This window comes from Equus przewalskii, chromosome 4 (assembly GCF_037783145.1).
Source record: "Equus przewalskii isolate Varuska chromosome 4, EquPr2, whole genome shotgun sequence".
In the NCBI taxonomy this organism is placed as follows: Eukaryota; Metazoa; Chordata; class Mammalia; order Perissodactyla; family Equidae; genus Equus; species Equus przewalskii.
Window position 1 is genome coordinate 94,584,645 of NC_091834.1, and position 15,582 is coordinate 94,600,226.

The 15,582-nt window shown below is 39.5% G+C and overlaps 1 protein-coding gene across 1 annotated transcript in view; it reads left to right on the plus strand.

The window, feature by feature from the left end:
* LOC103558279 (maltase-glucoamylase) overlaps nt 1–15,582 on the plus strand; it is a 186,877-nt gene that overhangs the window by 141,679 nt on the left and 29,616 nt on the right. Inside the window, exons 50-60 of the mRNA XM_070618013.1 lie at nt 1,415–1,569; nt 2,609–2,777; nt 3,596–3,692; nt 4,154–4,266; nt 4,739–4,864; nt 6,699–6,827; nt 8,291–8,398; nt 9,760–9,822; nt 10,606–10,740; nt 12,319–12,403; nt 13,485–13,623. Of these exons, the coding sequence (XP_070474114.1) occupies nt 1,415–1,569; nt 2,609–2,777; nt 3,596–3,692; nt 4,154–4,266; nt 4,739–4,864; nt 6,699–6,827; nt 8,291–8,398; nt 9,760–9,822; nt 10,606–10,740; nt 12,319–12,403; nt 13,485–13,623 (1,319 nt within the window). The remainder of the gene's footprint in view (nt 1–1,414; nt 1,570–2,608; nt 2,778–3,595; nt 3,693–4,153; nt 4,267–4,738; nt 4,865–6,698; nt 6,828–8,290; nt 8,399–9,759; nt 9,823–10,605; nt 10,741–12,318; nt 12,404–13,484; nt 13,624–15,582) is intronic.

The window sequence follows — 15,582 nt, forward strand, 5'->3', positions numbered from 1 at the left end:
ATAATGATGTGTTCTCTTAAGTCATAAACATCCTCAAATGATAATCGCTTAGCCCTGAGAAAAATGTGTCTGCACTGTGGTAATCCCATATGAGTGGCATAAACTCACTCCCAACATTAGAGTTATTTCTCTATCAGCAGTTCTTAAACTTTAGCATGCATCAGAATCACTTGCAGATCTTGCTAAAACTCAGATTGCTGGGCCTCACCCCCGGCGTTTCTTAGCCCACGACTTTGCATTTCTAACAACTTCCCAGGTGATGCTGATGCTGCAAGGTGAGGGGCCACACTTTGAGATCCACTGCTCTGTTCTAATGGAAATACGATGTGAACCACATATGTTCTCTAGATAGCCGTATTTTAAAAAATGTATTTGAAAAAAATTAAGCTAAATTAATTTGAAAAGCATTTTATTTAATCAGTGTCCTAAAATATTATCATATCACTATGCAATCCAATCACAATTAAGATACTTTAGAATCTTTTAATCCTACTAAGTCTTCAAAATCTGGGTTGTACTTTGCACTTATAGCGAGCCTCAGTTCAGACTAGCACATTTGGAGTACCTGATGGCCTCATGTGGTTGGTGGATACCACCTTGGACAGCTTGGATGTAGACATTGCTTTTCACAATTTAATGTTGGCTGCATCACCCTAGGGATCTTCTAAAGATGAAGACTCAGACTCGGAAGGTCTGGGGTAGAGCCTGAGATTCTGCATTTCTAACAAGGCCCCAGATAATACTGCTGCTTTTGGTCTGAAAAACACAATTTTGAGAAGCAAGGCTTTAGACAAAACTTCTCCTAATCGTAATATATGGGCTAATAATATTATGAGGAAGAGGATGCTCTCTCATGATGTAATACTTCCTGATCTTGCATAACACTGGTCACTCCTCTCAATTTTCCCCACACATCAATCCTGTTAAGTAGGTGGGAACAAGTGGTTGGTGCCAAAGAGTGATTTTAGGAATGACAAGCTGTGCAACATTTGGAAGCTCAACCAGTAAGAAGACCTCAGAGTCCATAGGAAAATTCAGCTCTCTAATTTCTAATATAGAAGCACATGCTCACATAATGTTACACAGTCACACACATACGTGTTCACATGCCACACACTTATAAACACACACCCACATTCTGTCCACGAGATTCGATACCCTTAAATCACAGATTCTTTAAAGGAGGTTCCCTTTCTGACTTTGAATGGGTATTACTGAGGCATTTTTGCAGTTCAGAATCTGTATCAGGCACGGTAGATGGGTAGACCTCACATATATTTGCTTTGGGATATTTGATACTTCTTCCTATGACTCAAACTGGGCAGAAAACATGGGAACTGAATTATATGGGCTGGCATGGGAGGGCTTTAGGTCTGAGATTCTGTCAGAAAGTTTCCTTCTCTCTCCTTGTCAGATCTATGACCCCAGGAATAAAAGGTATGAGGTCCCAGTGCCTCTGAACACCCCTCCCTCTCCAGCTGGCTCCCCTGAAAACCGTCTGTATGATGTCAGGATTCAGAACAATCCTTTCGGGATCCAGATTCGACGAAAAAGCTCCAATACTGTGATGTAAGCACTACGTCTTTGGTTGTAATTAGAGTGATTCTAGATCTAATTACAGTGGTTCTAATTAATGCAAGTGAAATATTAATCTTAGAGACTGTATGTAAATATGCGTGTGTTTGTTCAGCAGAAAGTATATCTATTTCCCTGCTTCAATGGGGATTTCATTTTCTATTAGTCATTAACTTAACAAGAAAAATTAATCAAAGCTTTCAAAAGACTAAGTGTTGTTTGATTTCAGAGAGAGAAAAATACATGTTATACTCTTTCCTCTTGTTAAGTAGAACAGAAAACTCTATTCAGTAAGTACAACAGGTAACATAAGGTAGAAATCAGTTCTATACACACCTCATTAAGAAATAACAACAGGAGCGTCAGGAAAAAGGGGTAAAGTTTACTACAGAGAGCGAAGTGGTTTCTTAGTCTTTGCTTCTATTGACACTGTAGACTTACAGCCTTTTCACAATGGTAAGCATGAAAGGAGTTGTCATCTCTCATCCCTTGTCCAGCTGCTGAATGGAATGCAGTAAAGCTCTGAATTTTGCCTTTGGCTGAAGTTCCTCCTTCTAGGAGAAACTGTTACCTGTGTGCACATGTGGACAATCTTCAGCTCTCTTTGACCATGTGTCTGATTTTCTGTCTGTTGCCCTTTTGGGTAAGAAGTTCCTTGGCCAATCCAGAAAAGTTGTTCTAAGAGTTTCCTACTTTTCTATCAGAAAATTTGCTTAGACCATACTCATTTATTCAGACATTTCTCCAAGCTGATATGCCAGGCAATGAGAACTAGAATAGAGATGAGGGAGACATGGTCCTTGCCCTCAAGGAGCTCGTGACCCAGAAAAGGAGTTCTCAGTCTTCCACACTACAGAATAAAGATGCAAACACAGAACCTTGGTAGTGAATCATGGCTGTAGTTATGACCTGGGTCATTTCACAGTATCCGAACCTGGATCCAGATGTGCAGTCATTCAGGAGGCTTCTGAATCAACTAGACATCCTAAATGTATCTCTAGTTTGTTTTGGTTTGTATGCCTTTGTGTTGCAGCTGGGATTCTCAGCTCCCCGGCTTCACCTTCAATGATATGTTCCTGTCCATTTCTACTCGCCTCCCTTCTGAGTACATCTATGGCTTTGGGGAAACTGAGCACACAGCTTTCAAAAGAAACATGAGCTGGCACATGTGGGGAATGTTTGCTCGAGATGAGCCACCAGCGGTAAGCACAGAAAAATAAGATTATCAATCAGTTTCTCTCTAGGTAAGTTTACTTTATTCTATATGCCCATAAGTGGTGCCATATTAATCAACTTCACCTTATATTGATAAATTCTGCTCTCAGATGAAATAACCCAAATATTATGGAAATACACACACACACACACACACACATATATTTTCTGTGGACTATGGATTTTAGTTCATAAATTTTTTTTTTTTTTTGAGGCAGATTAGCCCTGAGCTAACATCTGCTGCCAATCCTCCTCTTTTTGCTGAGGAAGACTGGCCCTAAACTAACATCTGTGCCCATCTTCCTCCAGTTTATGTGTGGGACACCTACCACAGCATGGCTTGCCAAGTGGTGCCATGTCTGCACCTGGGATCTGAACCAGTGAACCCCTGGCTACTGAAGTGGAATGTGTGCCACTGGGCCGGCCCCCATAAAATTTTATTTAATATGTTCTATGTATCAGGTACACGTAGAATAAGACACTGTCTTATTTAATAAAACACAGTCTTTGTTCTCCAGAGGCTTATAGGTTAGTAAGACAGAGAGATACAGAAATAATGGTAACACAATGTAATCAGTGCTATAATAGAATTATGTAATAATAAACAAAAAGAACGTGGCGGGGAGGACGCTTAGCTTTTCACTTGGGATGGAAGGGGGTGTCAAGAAAGGCTTTACAAAAGACATGACATTCTGCTGAAACTTCAGTGTTGAGTAGAGTTTGCTGTCTGGTTTATGAGGTGGAAACAGTTTCTTGGATTTTCTCTTTTTGATTACCCTCTTGCTCTCTCCCATGACTCCCCCAGTACAAGAAGAATTCCTATAGTGTCCACCCCTACTATATGGCACTGGAGGAGGATGGCAGTGCCCATGGAGTGCTCCTGCTAAACAGCAATGCCATGGGTAAGATAGAGGCACATTGCCCTTACCACCGTAGACAGCTGTGACCACTTTATTAGTACCTGGAATATCGATAGAAATAGAGAAATTCAAGGGCAAAGGAAACAGGACAAATAAACTGACCTTCCATTCCTTTAGTTATTCATTCATTTAAGATTTAAGAGCGCTAGGACAGGTAGTAAGGGTAAAATTTTGACTAAACATGGCCTACTCTTATATGACCTTATTCTACTATGATACTTTGGCTCCCTTTCACAGAAGGATTTAAGATGTTGACTTTGAGATTATGTTTGGGGTACCTGAAAATTCATCTCTGATTCCACAGTGTGAGAGAAGACTTTCTAGAGGAGGTGGGCATTAAAGAAAGAGAGTGAAAACAGCAAATTTTAGGGCAGATTCCCAGATAGGATGATTTACAGTTCCAAGGATGCTCCTCCTCCTCTATCTTTTTTTTTTTTTAACAGATGTGACATTCCAGCCCACTCCTGCCCTGACGTACCGCACCACAGGAGGGATTTTGGACTTTTATATGTTTTTGGGACCAACTCCGGAGCTTGTAACTCAGCAATACACTGAGGTTGGAAGTCATTCTATCCATTGATAAACTATCAAATGTTTATTGAGTATTACCACGTTCTTAGCACTGAGAAAGGCCATTTTTTTTTTTCTTAAGTCCCTTGGGTGTCCTGCCTACATTATTGTTGTCTTTTCTGAAAGACAGGTTTTAGTGTTAAGGGGCTATCAAAGCATATTGATATCCCATATGTCTCTTATTATTTGCTAAATAGCCTTTCTAAGAATCACTAATCAGTAATAACCACTGAGTTCTCAGAGTCCCTAGAGTGGAAAGCTCCAGAATATAGGGAGACTTTCTATCTTACTACATCTCCATGGCTATCCACATTTATTCGACTTTCTTATTTTTCTCTAGTAAAGCCTCTTAGATCAGACAGTACTCAGTAGAAGTGCTCAATTCGCTTTGAGTGTAAGCTAACCATCTTTTCTTCCCAAAGAAGTCTACTTGGATCCATTTTTCTTTTTTATTCTAGTTGGTCGGTCGGCCGGCAATGATTCCTTACTGGGCCTTGGGATTCCAGCTGAGTCGCTATGGATACCAGAATGATACTGAAATCTCCAATTTGTATGATGCAATGATGGCAGCCCAGATTCCCTATGTATGAAACTGTCACTTAGCCTGTGGTTTAATTAGTTATAGGAATTTGTGGCTAATTATAGATTGAAAATATCTTCATAAAAATTATTGGTGACTAGTTCAGTATAAAGAAAAAGTAGATGTGGAGGTAGTCCTGTGTGGAAACATTGCTTATTTTAATTTCCTGCCACTCTTTTAAATTTAGGATTCAAAATTGAGAGTTGCTTAAATCCTTCAGCAGTTAGCGGTGTGTCTGGAGGATGTTATTACTCACTGCCTCTGGCCAGGAATATCCTATGGTAGCCATGGCAGGATTTAAGCCATGACTTTGAGGACTTCTAAATGATAATCATGTCAAGATTATGACAATTTTAGGAGAATTATATTGTGACTGTTCTTGGAGAGGATGGATATAAAGTGACAATAGAAAAGAAATCAGTTAAAATCAAGCCTTCGCTTTCTGTTAAATACACACATGCACATATGCATATCCTGCAATGCCAACCTGTCCCCTAGGTGAGTCCCTGGAAGTGCAGGCAATTGCAGTCAACAAGCAGAATTCCACAAACAGCATGCTCTTTCTCCTCTTAGGATGATCAATTTCTCATCACATATTCTTTTTTTTTTTTTTTTTTTAAAGAGCCGTGTGGCTTTTTTATTTTAAAGATTTTATTCTTTCCTTTTTCTCCCCAAAGCCCCCCTGGTACATAGTTGTATATTCTTCGCTGTGGGTCCCTCCAGCCATGGCATGTGGGACGCCGCCTCAGCGTGGCCCGATGAGCAGTGCCATGTCCGCGCCCAGGATCCGAACCAACGAAACACTGGGTCGCCTACAGTGGAACGCGCGAACTTAACCACTCGGCCACGGGGCCAGCCCCCACACATTCTTTTTATCTGCTTTCAATTCACCTCCTGAGATATTAGATGATAATTAATGATTGGAAGATGAGAATAAAATAAATTGTTATGGTGTTCTTATAAAAGATAATTTGCAACATTCATCCAGGCTTAATTTTTTCTTTTTATATACTACTATACTAGATACTTGAACTAAACATAAATTAGAAAAGATTGAAAAGTTAAAAGCTGAAAAACGTTCATAGATCTGCTTCACCAAGGCAATCAATGCTAATATCTTGGTTCGTTCTTTTCCAAGCTTCGGCTTGTGCACAAGTCTCTGCTCCCTCAAGCAAGTTTTTCTTAGAGTCTTAAGGCAACACAGATGATTATTACCTTCAGGCCAAAATGAATCATCCCCTTTTTCAACTGGATATTAACTACTTTAGCCATCATTCAACATCATTCATTGAGTGACTTTGATCTGCAGAAATCTAGGTTGGTAGTGTATAGAGAAAAAGGAAGACAAGATTCTCATCTCAAGGACCATCCAGTCAAGTGGGGATGATGGAAATAAATACATTCTAGAAAACTATAAAATAAGGTAGTTCTAAATGTGAATAAATTTAGTCAGGTTTACTGGAGGAGAAAAAGAAACAGATATACAATCTTTTCTTGTTCTTAGGAAAGTCCTACTTTCTATCCTTGAACATGTAACTAGCACTTTGATAAGCTCACTGAGTCTGAGATTGAAGAGTGGAAAAGACATGAATTAAGGGAAAGAAAGCAGAGAGAATTCCATTTGGGGGAACAGAAGGAGAAGGAGTGGGGACAGGTGAGCTAGATGCAGGAATCAGAAAGCAATTTCAACTAGAGAATTGAAAAATCAGTCTAGGGAAATACTGAGATAAGAAATTACAAGGGACTCTGGTGGGGTCAGCAAACAGCAGGACCTGGAGCCTGCAGAGCAGCTTGTGTACCCTGAGGATCCCAAGCATCTTGCTTGCTCCTTCCTGTAGGATGTCCAGCATGTAGACATCGATTACATGGACCGGAAGCTGGACTTCACTCTCAGCTCCAGCTTTCAAAACCTTGGTCTCCTGATTGAGCAAATGAAGAAAGATGGCATGAGATTTATTCTCATTCTGGTAGGTATTTAGAAAGATTAGATCCCATTTTCTGTTTCTATGTTCATGGGTGAAAAATAGTACCACTGAGAGAAACTGGATAAAGAAGAGTACATGAGATCTCCTTGAATGTTTTTTGCATCTTTCTGTGAATCTATAATTTTGAAAAAAGTATGAAAAAGCAACTAAACAGAGGCAGAAAGAACAAATGAAAAAATGGCTTTTAAAAGATGCTACGTTGCAATATTTATTTTTTGTAACCAGGTGTCACCAGGATACAATTCATTATTACTGCTCTCTTGGTAGAATTAGAACTGTGGGCTGAAACACTGAATATAGGGAAAAAAAACCCCTGAAATCTCACTGTTTCAGGCTGTACTCAGAGGGTATAGTTGTATCTTGGCCTCACCTTTACCATAAGGGGTTCAAAAACCTCTCAAGTTACCATTACCTTTGCCATTAGCCAGAAATGGTGAGGCTTAGGGGATTTATTTCTTGTTAACTAAACTCACAAACAACTGAGTTAAGGTCTAGGATACCAACCTATTATTTTACATTGGAAGCTGTGTCTTGATGAAGACAGAAGTAGTTACCAGCAAATGGTCCTCCCTTCTAGCTTTCAACAATTAGAACATTATTTGCTGACTTTTGTATGTCCTGTTTCTTATAGGGATTTTATTCTATTGGAGGGAAACAGCCAATAAATAAACACTATCAAAAGATAATTTCAGGGGCTGGCCTGATGGCGTGGTGGTTAACTTCACGCTGCTCCACTTTGGCTGCCCGGGATTCGCAGGTTTGGATCCCGGACGTGGACCTATGCACCGCTTATCAAGCCATGCTGTGGCAGGCGTCCTACATATAAAGTAGAGGAAGGTGGGCATGGATGTTAGCTCAGGGACAATCTTCCTCAGCAAAAAGTGGAGGATTGGTGGCAGATGTTAGCTCAGGTCTAATCTTTCTCAGATAAATAAAAGATAATTTCCGATAGTAATGATTTATATGATCATTGTGAAACAGGATACTATTATAGAGAGTAATTGGGGCAGGTATGGGATGGGTCAATGGGAAGACCACTTTAGACGGACAAGTTGGACCACAGAATAGAAGAAAGAAGTTTCATCTTCTTAAGGAATATTGCTATTACACTGTGGAAACACAATAAATTGGCTTTGTCCACTTGAAGGCAATGTCATATTAACCTAGTTTATCTCCAGGAGTTGTTTTCATACATTAGTATGCTTTTATCTTCAAGAATTTTATAGAGAAACATCAATATATATATATATATATATTTTTTTTTTACCTCTGAACTATCCATTAGACATAAGGCAAATTATCCATGGGTTGTGTTTTGTTGTTTTTGTTTTATTTGGTATTGAGTTTCACTATTTCTCTCTGCACTGTGAATTGTTAAAATTTTGAAGGGGAATTTCCTCGAATATGTTTTTCTCATGTTTGAGTTTTAAACCCTCTCATTGCAGGACCCAGCCATTTCTGGCAATGAGACCCAGTATCTCACATTCACCAGAGGGCAGGAAAACAACGTATTCATCAAATGGCCTGACAACAGTGATATTGTCTGGGGAAAGGTGAGGCTTTGGAGAAGATGCCTATAATTAATTAGCATCACAATGACTTGATTAAAAGAGGCTCTTAATAAATTTTTGCAAAATATATTGGGTAATTTATAAATCATGAATAAGTAGACATTGTTCTGATACTGATTAGCTCAATAAACATTAATAAGACCAAAGTTACAGGTCTAATCCTCTAAAATATCAGTGACCTTTGTTTTATTGTCTGGAAATATTCTGATGTCCCACCCCTTATGTATACCAGTTGGCCATTTAGCAAACATAAAGCATCCCTTGAGAATGGCTCTGAGATCTATGGCTCCCAGTCACTCACACTCAAAACTTGTACTCATCTTTGACGTATGACGCATACTCAGCCTCCATATCTAAATAAATCATTAGATCCTACAGATTATCCTTCTTCTCTTATCTCCCATAATTCCTTTTTGTGGTCTCAATTCTTATCTTCATTGTTTGGTTTACAGCAACAGGATTTTAGGCGAACTTCTTGACTCCAGATGCCAGTAGCTCTGAGCCAAACTCTGCTCTGTCATTACACTATATTGCTTCCTATTGCTCTGGATACAGCCATGCTCACTGTGTCTTTGAATGTTGCCTTCTCAGCTTACCCAAATAATATCTGCTCTTCAAGACCAACTCAAATATTCCCTCTTATGAAGTATTCTATGACTAGTTTAGCTCTCCCTATTTCTTCCTTTTCTATGTTGTTCTGTATACTCAGACAATGTAGCATACTACTCAGCACTTACGTTCCAGCTGTGAACTCTTAGAAAACAAGGACTATTTCTTACTTAACTCTCAGCAAATACAGACTGTAGAAGAGTGCCTGGTGTATAGTAAGTGCTCAATAAGTGTTTGCTGAATGAATGAATTAATCAACGTATAGTGTATTGTTAATGTCTTTCTAATTATAGATGAAGTTGGTTGATACTATGGATTTTTTAGTGTTTCATATACTTGGGGTCCCCAATACATCATGATGCTGCTTAAAGTATGGAGGCTAAGTTTATGGGTTGTGAATGGAAATCAACTTTATTTCTTTAGAGTCACACTTCACGTTTGTTATTTACAAAGGGAATTTTGTTATAGGTCTATGACAGGCATCTCAGATAGCTGAGTAATTATTTGAAAGGTGATAGTTCAAGTTCAAAAATGAAATTTTGAAAACTTATGGGATGAGTCAAGAGACCCCATCTTATTTTCACCTAACAGAATTTCGTATATTTAGAGTTTGCAATTTAATTAATGGCAAGAATTTTATGGAGATGCATGTCATTAGAGTCTAACATGTGAAACATCTCATGGTCTGTATGGAATGCCTTTTAAAGGTTTTAATTTTTCTTCTTTTTCTCTAGGTTTGGCCAGATCTGCCCAATGTGATTGTGGATGGATCCCTTGACCAGGAAACTCAGGTTGAGGTATAGTTACACACAAATTTTTATCTACATTGTCCTAAACATCTGGCTTCTTATGAGTTTTATCCCGATGTTTGGTTATGTTGCTCTGAGTTGAGTGTAAAGATCCTCCAATGGAAAACTCAGCACGCAACTAAACTGGAAATGTGTAGAAGGAAATCATGAATGAAATGCCCTCACATGTGTGCCTTTAATGGATTGTGTTTTGCTTGAATCTACTATGGCGTGAAAAATAATGAACCAAAGTCTAAAATATTTTCACTGGAGAGGTTATAAACAGACTGGGTTTTAATGAATTGTCTATGTATAAAAGAAAATGTAAGCCAGTTAAAAGGATTAATGTCCTTGATCTCAGCACTTGATGCCCCATCAGCCTGGGCATCTGGCATCCCCTCCACTCTACAACTCACTTTTCCCTGGATGACTGGTCTCCTTCATTTGGCCCGTGTAGAAAAAGCATTTGCATCTCTAAAGTTTGTTTGTTTAGACACTGACAGTTAATTTTCCAGTTCATATGATTAAATACCCCAGTCATAAAATGAATCCCATGTTTAAAAGGGACTTAAGACTATCTAACCTTGTAGGAAAATAAAGAATGAAATTAGCCTTCCCTGGTCTCTTGTGTCCTCAGTAAACTCTGTGCAGAGAAGCAGACCTGAGGTTAGATCACACACTGAGTGGGGCAGTGCCTTTCACAAGCACCTGCTCATCTCCCCTTCCTGGTCCCCACACTCCCCCTCCTGGACAGACTGAGACCCAACATGAGAGTATGTGTTACTCTTACAGCTGTACAGAGCCTACGTTGCTTTTCCTGATTTCTTGCGTAATAGCACAGCCACATGGTGGAAGAAGGAAATAGAAGAGCTCTATACAAACCCTCGAGAGCCAGAAAAGAGCTTGAAGTTTGATGGATTGTGGATTGTAAGTGCACCCTTAGTGGTTTTTCTTTGGAAATGTTAGCAGTCAGAGCATGGGGAGGCAATTCAGAAACTAGCAATGGAGGGAGCTGGAGCTGGAGGAATGAAGGGGAGAGATGCTGTTACAGAATTGAGGTGCTGGGCACCACCAGGACAAGCAGAGATAATTGCAGTCTGCCCAGGCACAAATTGTCTGGTGGAAGTTGGAGCCCATGGAAGAGATGTGCCACCACTGGAGATGCTGTCAGAGAAAGAGAGTGAAGGACAAATACCCTAGCTTCTCTCATGTCCCACCCCTCTGATATCTTGCCAGTGCCTCCCATTGGCCAAACCTATCCAGGGGCCACTGCTAAGGGAGTCTGAGAGCCCATCTGTGATACAGAACAGAATTGGGGGTGGACAAGGCATGAATATGAGACAAAATCCATATACCATATGGAAATTCTGTACCACAGTGCAAGTACAGATTCCTCTGAAGGAATGGCTTGAAAGACCTCTTCAGACATTTATTACTCGTGTTAGAAGAACGGGGCTTCCTGAGATGTCTCTGGGACATGTGTCAACAGGCTCTTTTACTTTTGCTTTTCTAGAGATGGGAAGCACATCAGTGTCCTAATTTCCTTCCCCATTGTCCAGTGGCCTGAAATCCTGAGCACAGTCAAGGCCAGCTCTGAAAATCTTCTCAGTTCTGGGCCAGGCTGAAAGAAGCCTGTGATCCATCCAGAGACAAACCTCTAAGCCCGCTGGCAGCCCTGGGGATTCCCTGGCCATTCACACCTTGAGGATAGATAGGCACAGAGCAGACACGTGAAACGGCACAGATTCACCCAAGCCTGCGGAGACGTGGGTCACTCTGAGGAAGAGATACTGACAACTTAGGGACATTTGTTGCACTGGAGGGAAATAGTAGTTCCCAAAATACTTACCTTTGGCTTTCTTTGTACTATTTAAGGTAGTCCAATACACAAAATTTTAACACTGTTGATAAAATAGGCAGTGAATGTTTACCTCAGGAATCTCGATTTCTAGCATTTAAGTAATAAATCCCTGCAAGTATTATTTGATTTCCAGTTTCTGAGTTACCTACATCTTCTCAGGACTGCATCTACTGCAGAAAGTGAGACACTCCTCCTTGTGCTTGGTCCAGGCTGACTTCAGAATTAGTCTAAGCTATGGGACTGAGAAAGAGTAAGGGAAGACAATAGTCAGCGTTGGCCACAGATAAAAGTAAGTAATCCACTTATAGAAAAACCAAGATGAGCTTCTTGTGTCGGAGAGACGAATCAAGAGGAGATTTCCTTAGGTCATGTGTCTAGCATAATCTCAATATTTTCCCACTATGAAATGATTCTCCTGAGTTTAAATATGCCAGGTAAACTAGGACTTTAACACTCTCCTTAAACCAACATGAATTCTTAGAGTCCATTCAGGTTGATGCCTGAGATTAAACAGAGTCAATGAAGTGACCAGCTGATGTGAGGGCTTCAGTAAGATATATGTATCTCCGTGAAGTCAGTGTCCTCCATAGCAAGGGCTATACTGTCCCCGACGTCATGGAGTCTTTTTTTCTAACTCATTGCAGGATATGAATGAACCATCGAACTTTGTGGATGGATCTGTCTGGGGCTGCAGAGATGAAACTCTTAATAATCCACCCTATGTGCCGTGTATGTAAAATGATTACTTTATCAAATTACTACTCTGCTCAAAAACTCTGAAAGTTTCTTTTATTCTCAAAGTGAAGCCTAATTTCGGAGAGAGAAAACACTCTTAAACATGACATAAAATCCCAAATAGAACAACCTTGAATAAGTTCACATAAATAAATTACTAATCAAGCATAGAAATGATGACATGATGTGGTATGAAAATAAACAGGAAATGCCTGATGCATCTGATTACACTGATAACTACGAATTGATTGCTAAAACTTTAAATAACCCCTACACACTACACACACACACACACACACACACACACACACACTATACACACATGCTCTTTTGATTAGAAAATAAAAATCTAGTCTTTGCATTCTCTCTGCCCATGGTCACAGACACTTCATGAAGGATGCTCTCTGGTTCTCCTCTGATATAAACAGAAATAGAGAATCACAGGACCTGGTTTGAAGGGTCTCAGAAAGTTGAACTCTCTCACTATACAGAAAAGTATAGAAGGAAGTGATTCACCTTCTTAAAAGCACTATACCGGTAATTTGTGGGATGTAATCTGGAATTCAAGTTTCTTGACGTCTAGTTCACTGCTATGCATCCTATTGCTCACTAACTCATTTCCTTCTTTCTTTCCTCCCTTCCTTTCTTCCCTCCTTCCTTCCTTTTTCTCCTTCCTCCTTTAATTTAATATTTGTGTATCAGGCAAGTGCTGACAAATCAGAAAAATTTAGCAACATTAATACAAAGTTGATTGAAACAAGAACTATTCCCTTGAGAACATTACCATCTAGAGGAAGAGACAGTCATAACAACAAATGAGTTATGTTCATCAGTGCTCTCTGACAGCTCTCTACAAATGTTAGAGAGGGCACAAAAAGAGAGGTGCATTTCCCAGCTCCATACCCTGTCCTTACATTTCATTAGCTATAAAGTCACAGGACATTGATTTTGTAGACAAAAAAGTCTTGAAATTGGAACTGTTAACTGGTAACAAGGTTGTTGATTGAAATGATGGGCATTTCTAGGGAGTGTGCAAGTCATGTTGTTCAGGAAATAACTCAGCATTTCCTCTCAGATCTGGAGTCCAGGAACAAGGGTCTGAGCAGCAAAACCCTGTGCATGGAGAGTCAGCAGGTCCTGCCAGATGGCTCCCTGGTGCGGCACTACGATGTGCACAGCCTGTACGGGTGGTCCCAGACCAGACCCACATACGAGTGAGTGTGTTTTTGCCATTTGCAGCAAGGACTATTTTCCTCATTGTTACTTTTGTCTTGTCATATATGTATTGTGCTTGTATCTACGTGATGCTAGTTAAATGGATAAATGTCAAAATATCAGGCATGGTAGCCCAAGCAGCCACAACACCTCTGAGTGTGTTAATAAAGTGGGTTGCTAAATTCACCAAAGTGAGCAGGTGCTAAATATTGCCACAATGGCAATTGTCTTACAGTATATAAATGTTGTATATTAACATGTTGAACACTTTATATTTATACAATGTTATATATCAAATATACTTCAATAAAAAATAAAGTGAGCAATTAGATTGCATTTAGTATATTCATAGAGTTGTGCAGCAATCACTACAATAAAATTTTAGGACATTTTCATTGCCCCAAAAGAAAACACTATACCCACTGGCAGTCATTCTCTGCCCTTGTCTCCACCTCCTGAGCCCCAGCAACTAGTGATCTACTTTCTGTCTGTATGGATTGCCTAATGTGGACGTTTCATATAAATGAAATCATACAATATGTGGCATTTTACATCCTTCTTCTTAAAGATTGTTTTGCCTATTCTAGGTCCCTTGAATTTGATAAGAATTTTAGGATCAGCTTGTCCATTTCTGCAAAATGATTACAGGGATTTTGGTAGAGGTTGCGTTGAATCTTAGAGCAGTTTGGGTAGTATTGCCATCTTAACAGTATTAAGCCTTCTGATCCATGAACGTGGGATGTCTTTCCATCCATTTCTTTGGATCTCCTTTAACTTCTTTCAGCAATGTTTTATAGTTTTCAGTATAGAAGTTATTGGCCATTAACTTTTCAGGTATTTTTCTGCCCCTTTCTCTTTCTTTCCTCCTTCTGAGATTCCAGTTATATGTATGTTGGGATATTTGATGGTGTCGCACAGGTCTCTGAGGTTCTGTTCACTTTTCTTCATTCTTTTTCCTTTCTGTTATTCAGACCAGATCATATCTATTGACCTATCTTCAAATTGGCTGACTCTTTCATCTGCTAGTTCAAATCTGATGTTGAGCCTGGTCCCTCTAGTGAATCTTTAATTTTAGCTATTGTATTTTCAACTCCAGAATTTCTATTTGATTCCTTTTTAAATAAATTCTCTCTCTTTATTGATGTTCTTTTTTTTTTTGAGGAAGCTTAGCCCTGAGCTAACATCTGCTGCCAATCCTCTTTTTTGCTGAGGAAGATTGGCACTGAGCTAACATCTGTGCCCATCTTCCTCGACTTTATTTGTGGAATGCCTGCCACAGCATGGCTTGATGAGCGGTGCATAGGTCTGTGCCTGGGATCTGAACCAATGAACCCTAGGCTGCCAATGTGGAGCACAAGAACTTAACCACTGTGCCACCAGGCCGGCCTGACTTCATTGATATTATTTATTTAGTGCGACATCATTGTCATACTTTTCCATTAATTGTTTATGTATGCTTTCCTTTAGTTCTTTAAACATATTTGTAGTAGCTAATTCAAAGTCCTTGTATACCAAGTCCCCTCAGCTACATTTTCTGTTGGCTGCACTTTCTCCTGTGTATGTGGCATACTTTCATATTTCTTCCCATGACTTAATTTTTTATTGAAAACTGGATATTTTAGATAATAAATTGTAACAACTTTAGCATAAAATCCCTCCCCCATGCCCAGCAGGATTTGTTGTTCTTACTGGGTTTTCATTGTTGTTGTTTTTGTTGTTTTACTTGTAGTTGCTTATTTGTTTAGCAATTCTTCTGTTTCATTCTGTAGATTCTATATTCTCTTGCGGTGTTTGGTCATTGATTTCTTTGATACCCCCCCTTTGTAAGTTCTTTGTTCAATTTTAAGCCTGGCTTTCTTGGTGATACTTCTGGATCAGTCCAATTCAGTGGTCAGCCAATAATCAGTCAGAAGATTTCCTTTGTTGAAGCAAAATTTATGCTGGACATAAGTTAACCA